Source organism: Antennarius striatus, chromosome 10, assembly GCF_040054535.1.
Source record: "Antennarius striatus isolate MH-2024 chromosome 10, ASM4005453v1, whole genome shotgun sequence".
Lineage (NCBI taxonomy): Eukaryota > Metazoa > Chordata > Actinopteri > Lophiiformes > Antennariidae > Antennarius > Antennarius striatus.
The window spans coordinates 14,527,797-14,538,417 of NC_090785.1; the positions used below are offsets into that span (position 1 = coordinate 14,527,797).

The following is a 10,621-nucleotide window of genomic DNA, read 5'->3' on the forward strand; positions in this document are numbered from 1 at the left end:
ACAAAAGAGGACTCACTACGAGTTACAAAAGCCCAACAGCTAAATCAAAAGAATGAGAGAAATAAAATACAGTATTTTCTGCTTGTACTATTCTACTCATGTGGAGAATGGAAAAACTGCACAGCGGTGGTGTTTTACTAGAGTGTGGATCACTCAAGAGGAGGACGCTTAGATCATCAGCCAGTTCTCTATCATCTTGCTGCTCGGCATTGAAGAGAAGATTGAAAGGAGGTGTTTGTGTGGTTCAGGGTATTTAGAGCACAGGAGTGTGGTCAGCCAGCTGGGGAAAACTGGGAAATTCACAAGAAATTCACAAGATTCTTGGATCCTCCAATTTGCACCTTTACAGATGGCCTGAAAGTGGCCATCAAGAGGGTGTCTGGAGGCAGATGGGTCTTGAAGGAGTTGCAGATGCTGATGGGATGGGCCCGGATGATCAAGCCAATAAAATCACGATCTGTGGTCTTGAAGAATCCCAACCATCTCTGAGAAGACGATAGTGAGCTTGGGAAAGGTCTTTGGCAGGGTTGGCTGAGGGATGTCAGATGGTCTGTCCTTCTAAGAAAACTAAAGGATGCTTTGGTAGGTTTGTTACAAAAGTGACAAAAAATAGTAGCCGGGGTTGAAACCTGCTCTGTTTTGTTGCCTCTGTTCTATTTTGTTGGAAAAATGCAGTTTACTTTTTTTTAAAAAGTTGCTCAGCAAAACATCACACAATAACAGCAACTACACGTTTTATTATTTTTCTTTCAATGTGCAAAACCAGATTCTTTATTTAGTACTTTACACACACACTTTTCCTAAAGCACACCACTGAACACACTTAACATACATTTACATCTTTCCACTTACTTCACTTAATCTGTGCCTTTTCCCCCAAAGCATTTGGTGCTGTACATTTAAAATATGGCTAAGATTATTATCATAATTATTTAGACACACACTGTGACAAATCTAAGGCACTAGAAGTAAAAGCCTACAGTCAGCATGTTCTGCTGAAGCTCACATACATCTAGGGCAACAACGGTAAAGACAAAATATATACAGCAGGCTTTTTTGCTCAACGAGTACATCTGACAGAAAGAGACGACATGGAATATAAATTGGGATCATTTGATTCATGTTTCGATTGTTAGACAAAATATACCATTTCCTGTATGCAGACTTTATATATTCATGGGATTCATTACAGTTCTGCACATGAAATCCAGAAATTATATGGCCATAGAAAATATAATATAGGCACAATTATGTCCAGGATTGGCTAAACTCCAGTTGGGACCAAGATCTGTGTCCAACCAACGCCTGAGAATGGAGGACAGGAGACGTCCAGCAGAGGAGCTCACACCACTTTTTTAACACGTGGACCCTCACGGCCGATACGTCTTGATAACATCTTTAATTGGCCTCCTGCAGATTGGACAGCATGCATTGATCTGTCTCTTCAGCTTCAGCCCACAGCTGTTGCACAGACACATGTGTCCACAGGTGTAGATGACGGTGTCCACCTCCTGGTCGAAGCAAATGGTGCATTCTCCGTTTTTGCCAGCAGGTGGCAGCTCTGACGCAGTGACGGTGGGAGAGGTGGGAGGACTGAGAGGGGAGCTGGGAGCAGTCACTGGAGGGAAACAAAGAAAGCGTGTCGGTTTTGATGCACACACCGATTGGTGTTGTTCCTGCTGTTGTTTCAGAAATGATTTCACATCTGCAAAACTGTTCTGGTTTATTATATTATATATCTAATATAAAGACTGCATCTAACTTTCATAAGGGTTTCGTCTGATTGTTCAAAATTAGAGGTTGTCAAATCCTGAGGACGGCCTTGTTAGTGGCCTCCAGACAGATTTATGGGAGGATCAAAGATTTGAAGTGAAAAATATTAAACTACTTTTTACTTATGTTATCAAAAAGAAATCACAACATAACCACAACGTATGTGATTTGGTGAACAGAATAGATCAGACAGCTGTTTTTGGGTGGTTTCACTTAAAATTTTCTGGAGTCAGGAACTCATAATTGCCTCAGGACATATATTTTAACTATTTGGCTCCTCTGTCGAATGTCTGTGATATCGAAAAACATACATGTGATCTCATAGCCACTTAGGAGCCAAGGTAAGCAAGAAATCTAGGGGCTATGAGGGGGCTCCTCTATCCGAGCCTTGTCTGAGGGGACGCCCACAGTCTCAGACAAAGCCTCTGGTCTGCATACAGCAGCAGCAGCAAAATGGTTTAAAAGACCCCACACACAATTTCAGGATGATGTCATCAAGTTAAGCCCCCCCCCCCTTAGACCAAAATCCCATAAATTTACTATTCTTAAACAGAAGAATGTTTAGGTTTTTGCCTTCAAAACACATCCTAGAATGGACAATTATGAGATTTTCTCTTTTGACAAATTGTTGCACCTATTCTTCTCATGTGAAAATGTCTGTTAAAAAATAGCATGAAAACAGTGCAGTTCAACAGAAAACTCTCCCTCTACACCCTGAGAGTATTTCTGTTGCGACCTGCTCAGGGTTTTTGAACACAATGTAACACAAGACAAGCCGTGGACATCTGGAAACCAACCCAGAGAGGATTCAGAGGCCGAGGAGGATCTGTTGATGCTGAACGCCAGGTCTGAGTCGCTGTCATCTACACTGCTGCTATGAGAGGTGCTGGGAGACGTGGAAGGAGGACTGGACTGCAGTGTTCCTGTGTGACAACGATAAATACACACAAACAATCCCAGACAATTAGACTCACATTGGAGGCCTTAGGAAGCAACTGTTTTAGGTAGTTCAAATACAGTATCCTTGAAATGTCCGAAGGAAGACGTTTGTGTTAAATAAAGTTTTACACTTGTTGGATCAGAAACATTTGAGGTCTGAGCTTATGGGGGGGTTGTGTGGGAGTGCTGGAGCCTGTTCTGATAGGTCAAAGCTCTTAATGGGACAGACATGCAGATAGAAACTACTTCAACTGCATTCCTTTAGTGAGGGAAAAATAAGTTGCAGGTGCTGCTTCATCTCAAGAATGAACGATTTATTTCTATCCATAAAATTTAACTCTCCAGTCTGCAGCCAAATGCCATAAGTTAATACTCAGACTGGAAGCGAAAATATGTTTCCTAGATGTTAAACTTCTGCTCAAAGTATTCCATTTGGTATCTCATCTGATCATTAAAATAATTTCACAAAAATATCTTGAGTAATCTGTGGTTTTGTCCATGATATCACACCTGTTTGATTCTAGAAACCCCTTTGATTACCTAATATCCTGAGTCTGTTGACAGCCCCGTGGAGAGAGAAGAAGGCCCACAGGACCTGAGAGGAGTCCACACAGAGCAGCCGGCCGCGTACCACTCCGTTCACCCCGTGGTGCACCTCTCCACTGGGTAGCAGACTGAAGCTGAGTACGTCTCCAGAGCAAGGCATGGGGAAACCCCGGTGTACCACCCAATACTCTTTACGGTCCAGGAGAACCTCAGGGTCTGCTGGCAGGTCTCCAGCGTGTAGATTAGCCGGGTCACAGGACGTTAAACCGAAAGACAATGCCCCAAAGTAGGGCATACCCAAGTGTCCAACTTCCACGTAGAAAGTCTCCCCCGCGCGCAGCGGCCGGTCACTGAACACCAAAGTCCGACTGCTGTCCAGGAAGTGGATGCAGGCAGCGGAGCGATCTGCTGAAAGTATTACATCACACCCGTGGATTGGGTGAAAGTGCAAGTCGTTGTCCAGCGGGGAGGAAAACCCCCGGACCACCCTTGTGAGATTAAATCCAGTGGAGGCAGAGGAGGACGGTGTGGTGGAGGAGGAGGTGGAGGTGGTGGAGCAGCAGGGGATGAACTGCGTGTAGTTACTAAGCTGGAGGTTGGCCATCTTGGCCGCAGCAGCCTGATTGTTCTCCAGCTGATTGTTGCTGTAATTAGCTGAGTCGTGGCTACTCTGGGGCAGGTAGGCGCTCAGACGGGCCGCGCTGAGGCAGCTGGATCCCACACTCTCAGCAAACGAGCTTTCTGCAGTGGAGAAGGTGAACAAAACAGTAATTCAGGTATCATGACCTCTAGGGTCACTTTTTACTCAGCTCCCCCCCTCTGTCCACCGTGTGACCCAACCTTGCAATCCACACCAGACTGACACCAGTGGATGTGATCTTTGTATCATCACGAAACATCATCAGAATGCATGGAAAACGTAGACTCAAAGCAGCCTTTGAGATGCATTTATGCTGCATGTTCGAAGCACATGCTGTCTGCATGTACTACCACTGCCCTTTTTGTGTGCTTCTAATTCTGGAGAACTAATGATTCTTTTCTTGATCAATAAATACTGAAATTTCTAAAATTGTATAAAAATGTCCTAAAGTTTAAGGCAGTATTTTTAATTATTATTTTTTTTGGTAAACCTTTCCGAAACAAAATTTTCTTTCAAAGTAAAAGAATACACAAAATATTCATAATTAAGAAATTGAAAGTAGAAAATTGCTTAAAATTTTTACTTGAAATAAGTTCAAATGAAACCGTACAATTTTTAATTTTTACATCATTTTAAAGATCACTTCGCCAGCAACTCATACACATTACAGGATTCATTATTTGCATACAGCTAGCGTGTATTGTATCACATGTTCCCATCAAGATGATATAACAAATAATAATAAATTTACGATGTGCTATTTGCGACGGTCTGTTATACATTTCATTCCCTTTCTTTCATGTGTGCAGAGCTCACAGTAAAGCTACATGTCTCAGTCTATGAGTCCCTGGTATAAACAAGCCTGCTGTTCGTAGGCCCCTTTGACTTATGATACATTCCTTTATTACTATTTCTAGTGATCCCAGAGCAGCTGAGTGCGCTGGCCCCTCACCAAACCTCCAGGGATGTGCAGCATTGACCAAACATGGCCATAGTGAAGATAAACACACCCAGAGAGAATGAGAAGGAACCAGTGGGAGAGGATGGAAGAGGGGAAAGTGACAAAACTTGTGAAAGAATCAGTATGCGAGGAAAAAGAGGCTTGGAATTAATTGGTCTATGGTCTAGAATCTGTTTATCATGACGGTTCTGGTTCCCTAGACCAGAATCGTCTCATGCAGCAGATGCTCGTCAAGTCATTGAGACACTTTGAGCTACTTAGCGAACTACACCGGCCTCCAGTGCTTCAGATCTTCATCGCACAGCTGCTCTCTGAACCCTTGGGAAGCAGTTTAAATTAGCTGTGAATGTGTTGGCATGATAAAAATATGTTTGAGAACATTCAAGGTTGTCAAAGCCACGGCTAAACACTCTCAAGCTGCACCTTAGAGAAGTCAGAAGCATCCATTACTCAACACTGCATGGGATGTATATGAACTGCAGCACTGGACTGTATACAGTCACGTGACCAGTCTGTTGTGAAATGAACTCCTCTCACTTCCTCTTAAAATATGAGTCAGCTTCTGCTTCTACCTCCCGACTGCGGTCGTAAAAGAACAATACATGTTTCCAACAAACAGATTTAAACGCTCACCAAGGAGTGTGACTTCCTGAGTGATTCCATAGATGTCTATGATGGCCCAGAGTGGACAGCCCATGCTGAGGCCACAGTGGAAGAGGATGGGCTCGCAGTCATTGATGCTGTAGAAAACTCTTCCATGGCGATCAGCCCAGAACGACAACACGTTGTCCTTCAGGGCGAGTCGCTCCGGCAGCGCCTTGGCCCAGTAGCCGGGCCGTGTTACCAGGTCTGGGCAGGCGTATTTGGGGATGTCTGTGGTGACCAGTTCACTGGGGTCCAAACTGGTGAAGCCAAAGCGTAGGGCTCCACTCCAACCAGTGTGCACACCAGTCAGGCGAAGACGCACCTACAGTTAGGGAACAAGTTTAACCTCAGGTATTCTAAATTGTAGCTGTCAAAAGCAGAGAGAGCTGAAAGCGTACCTTCTCATAGAGGTGGACCGGCCTGTGGCTGAAAGTGATGCCGTTACAAAAGCTGTTCTTGCGCGTCGCGCGGCGAAGCTGTCCGTCCAGCCGGATGTTCTTGCCTTTGGCGTGGGGGTGAAAGCGCGGGGAATCCATGTTGACGCTGACAGGAGGGGCAGACGTCCTCCTCTCCACACCGGTCCCATTGTTAGGCAGGGTGTAGAACTGCCTGCTGGCTGCAGGGCGTGGCTGCAGCGTCGCATCTTTGGGTAGAAAAGAAATCCGAGGGTAAAGTATGAATGACTGAACGTGATCAACCAAAGAACACGGATCAGGAACAACAGGGTCCTTGTGTGACCTGGGTCAGAACTCAACAATATTGACACCAGCTGTTGGAAAAACAGGCGAAGGGATCAGCACACAGTAACTTTGTCATGGCAGTTGGTTTAGAGGGCAGAGGCCAGTTATGTAAAGGAGCCCACAGTCTAACACACTTCCTTTCCCACACTGACACCAAGAAACCTCCACGCTCCTCAGAACAACTAGACTAAATGTGCTATTTCACCGTGAAACTGACATTTACAACAGTCCCAAATAATCCTCATTACCACATCCATATGGGACATTTACACAACGCAAATAAAACGAAGGTACAATTTGGACAGCTCACTCTGCCCATTTATATCAATGAGAGTATAAAAAGGTTGCTTAATTTATAGAGAAACAACACAGAGCCGAGGCATGCTAAAAGACGATGCATTACAGGAGAGAAAAACAACAACAAAAAATCTACAGAAAGTCAACAACAGACATAAGTCTGCTTATTTACAGGATATTTGGCCTGCAGCATAAACAAGCCCTAAATAGCTCCTTTCATTCCTCCAGTTATCTTCAGAAGTGGAAAATGAATCACACACAGTCTAGTCAGGAAAGACATTCCCAATTAAAAGGCTTAACCTTTGATCCCATCTTCATAGGAATAAATGCCCTAATTTATTCATAAGCATCAAAAAACCAAAATCAAACGGTCCAGAAATCAAATGAGACAAAGTGAACGCACAGCAGCTAGAATTAGACTCAGATTTTTGGTGGTTTAATATGAAATGACATTAAAGTTGCAGACAGATGTTTGTAATACAGACGACTGAAATACAATATTCAAAAGGAAGTCGTGTTTTGATTCTTCTCAGGAACACCGACGGGCTGCATTTCCGTCTGAAACTCACCGCAATCCGTTTTAGAGACTAACACACTAAATCACTCTACGATACTCTTCCTATATCAGACATTGTTGTTGATCATATACTCAACTGTGTAGCAGGAACATCTGTAACATCTCAGAAGAAGACATACAGACACCCCCCCCCCTTTCCTTTCTAATTTGGGGATTTTGGCTTTTGAGAAACTAAAATATTATTTGGTCAAAGTTTAGGGAGACAAACATCTTGAGATTGAAGCGTACAAACGCCTCGCTGAGAGAGTGATATGTTGGTGCTTTGCTGTTTGAGGACCTACTATGACGACTGATATGGACACTGGCCATTATTAGTTTGAAGACAGTAGAAGTTATGCACTGAAGGCCAGTTTACCATCAAGGTCAGCCCCAGTCTGCCTTGCTCACTGTGTGATAACATGGCTAGGAACATAGCTAGGAATTCAGTTTCATGACAAATAAATGTCACATGGACACAGAGGCGTTTATCAGCTCTATCAATTGGCATTCTCAGAATTATTAAAACTCTTGTAAGCATCTGCAGAGAGAGAGAGAGATCTATTTGTAATATGAAAAAAAAAGAAGATTTTTGATGAATGCAGACAACCGTAACCCAAGATTCTTTCTGATTTTCACAAGTTGAACAAAACCAAAACGCAGGCTTCACCACCTGTTTACTGGTATTAACAGATCAAGGGAAAGGAAGACTGCGGGCAGGTACACATACATGTAGCCAATCTTGTTGAGGTGTGTTTTGTTCAAATACACACCTCCTTTCTGAGACCTTGTGTTATGAGCGCTAAAAAGAAATGTTCCAGATGATCACTTGATGAACCATTCAATTTAAGAGAACGGCAAGTGACAGAGTAGCCCCAAAGACTCCTTCTGGGAATTTTGGTTGGAATGTGATTACAAATCCTGAAACGACCGTGATAGAAGCTGCTGGGGGGGGGAAGGCGAGTTCAAGCAGCTGATCACACAAAGCTCAGCCAGAGAATATCTCTGCTACCACTCAAGATTCACTGCCTGAGATACAGTAGGCTAAAGGGAACGCTATCTCTCCATATCCTTCTTCATGAAAGAAAAAGCACAATTGGGTATAATCATAAGACTCCACAAGCTGTGCCACAGCGTGAGTCCTTTTGAAAGCCTATGTATGTTCATTAGAGTCATCTTTGACCACAAGATGATCTCTCAGGCTTTGTGTTCATCATACTGTAATTTATTTTGCAAGCCACAGATGAGCCTCTGCTGTAATCTTTAAGGAGTTTCAGGTTGGGATTACTTCGTGGAAGTTGAGAGCATTTCGATTCAATCACCTCAGCGACATCCTGTGTTCGTGGCTGCACTGTGGGACCGTGACTGGAGCAATGAAACTGTTCAAAAAATTTTACCCATAGGGATCGATAAAGTAGTGCGATTCTGAATGTAGATGCTCCATTAATGGTAAAACATACAGTGAATGGTAAAAGGGCCCAAACTGGCCCTGGTCCTCTGTGACTGAGAGCCCAAATCCTCCTCCAGCTGGCTCTGGTCGCTGTAGCCACATCATTTAGATAGTTGCTCAGTTGGGGGGCGTGGGCGTGTGACAGACAATGAATCAAAGTGCTATCGGGAATCAATTATAAACCAATGTGCTTTAGGTGTCAGAATGTGAAGTGATCACAATGACAGCTTTATAGGAAAAACTAAGACTGACAGTCTAGTCTATCCCGGAGATAATTCACTGATAATGACCAAACGACTCTGGTGCTTTGCATTATTACTGCAGATAATACAATACAGCCCAGTATCTTATTCTTGTTTCTTTTCAAACTTTTACCTATTGATGAAGAAACATTGCATATGGTTGGACAGGTTGCACATACAAGTGCACAGGAAGCATTTAGTCAAGAAATAACAATGTGAATACGGAGCAAAAGTGTGGCTTAATACAAAGGTTTTGGTCATTTCTTTTTAAATCTAGACACAGGTCCTTTGTCTCCAGAGCGAGAGGTTGTCTCCTACCTGTCACTGAGACTATTACTTTATTATCAAATGTTCTATTTAACCCATCAAACACCAAACCAACGCGTGAATTGAGAATCTTCATTATGGAGGATCTCTAAAAAAAAATATGAATGACTTGATGATGGTTCTGATCGGAAGCCATTCAAATCATCGCCCCTTAATTTCTGCACCCTATTTGTTGTTAAAGGCTACATTACCGCTGATAAATAAACATTACACATTAATAATCACATGAGCGGAGACGCGGCAGGTGATAACGCTCGTTCGGAGTCGCTCCCCGGGAATCACGCTCATCTCCGCCGTGATGGGAGCGCGTCTCTGTAGACAAACCACAAGCAGCCATGTGGCTGCTCTGATGGCTATCTTTCTTTCTTTTCTTTCTTTTCTTTCTTTCACACGGACACACTCGTTCGGGTGCACTAAAAAACAAAAAACAAAAAAAACAACAACTCACAATTGACACATTAATAGCCTCACCTATTAAAGGTTTAGGTGTCGTGTTCCCCATTATATTCAGAGATTTGTCGCTGACAAGTTAAATCCGGATGCAATATTCCTCTGTCCATCCGGGTGTCCTCGGTCTGATGAGTATCTGCCTGGAACCAGTTCACTTGGAGCACCAGCGCTTCCCAAACGCGCTGTATCGCCCAGCTGAAGCGTGGAGACGCTGTTGTTAATGTCAAAGCCCGAGCGGCTGCGCCAGGCAGTCACCTCCGACTGGCGCACAGCAGCCCCCTCCTTCCTCCAGGACGGGCTCCCCTCTGCTCGCCTTTAAAGAAACAGTAAGCGGAGATCCCCCCCCCCCCCCCCTCCAGAGCATCACCGAGCCTCCAAAGCAGTCATTACTGAAGCCCAGTCACCGCTTAGCCTGTGGGAATAACATCAGAGTCGATGCATAGCCCACATGAGGACGACTTTGAGAGCGCAAATGTATGACAAAGGCTCAAAGACACTTCATGGTGTGAAAAAACATAAGTTGTCGTTTTTAACTTAATTATATTTTATCAGTAAGGATTCAGTAGGTGTAAGATATTATTGATCACATCAGAGTCCTCTTTGGTCAGCTCTTTCATCTCTATCTGTTGGTGTAATAGATGAGTGGACAGTTTTGATGAGATTCCATAAGGAAATCCCCTGTTCTCCTGCTCTATCCTCTGCCCTCCCACAGCCTTGACTGCTGGGCTTCTCTCAAGCTGCTTCCTGTCTACTGGACCACAGTGCTCTCTGTGGAGGCCTGGGGGGTTTTGTAGGACTGAGATCATGAGTATAAGGAGTGCCGGGACGCTAACCTATTGTAATGGATCGTAAGCCTGAGTTGGTGTAGCAGCTGTTTGTCAAATAAACTTAAAAAAATTAACTGTTTAAGAAGCAAAGATGCATAAAAAATGTGGATGTTTGCATGTAAACACAGATGTTAGTCCACTTCTGGTTAGCGTATCGTGAGTCAGAGATCTCAGACTGAAGAAAATCCACTTCTGAGTTTCCAGTAACGAAATGGCCATGTACATTCTATT

At 43.8% G+C, this 10,621-nt stretch overlaps 1 protein-coding gene across 1 annotated transcript; it reads right to left on the reverse strand.

The window, feature by feature from the left end:
- neurl1b (neuralized E3 ubiquitin protein ligase 1B) lies at nucleotides 1–9,863 on the reverse strand. The gene is made up of 6 exons (XM_068325848.1): nucleotides 9,585–9,863; nucleotides 5,903–6,147; nucleotides 5,493–5,826; nucleotides 3,253–3,999; nucleotides 2,571–2,696; nucleotides 1–1,618 (listed from the first exon to the last, which is right to left on the reverse strand). The coding sequence occupies exons 1-6, from the start codon at nucleotides 9,613–9,615 to the stop codon at nucleotides 1,371–1,373; spliced, it is 1,731 nt and encodes a 576-aa protein (XP_068181949.1). The 5' UTR covers nucleotides 9,616–9,863; the 3' UTR covers nucleotides 1–1,370.
- Between the last annotated feature and the right edge of the window lie 758 nt (nucleotides 9,864–10,621).

Coding starts and splice junctions, on each gene's coding strand:
- neurl1b (XM_068325848.1), bottom strand. CDS start 9,615: ATGGGGAACACGACACCTAAACCTTTAATAG. Junction 6,148..9,584: donor GACACCTAAACCTTTAATAG/GTGAGGCTATTA, acceptor TTCTACCCAAAG/ATGCGACGCTGCAGCCACGC. Junction 1,619..2,570: donor GGCCTCTGAATCCTCTCTGG/GTTGGTTTCCAG, acceptor GTTTCCCTCCAG/TGACTGCTCCCAGCTCCCCT.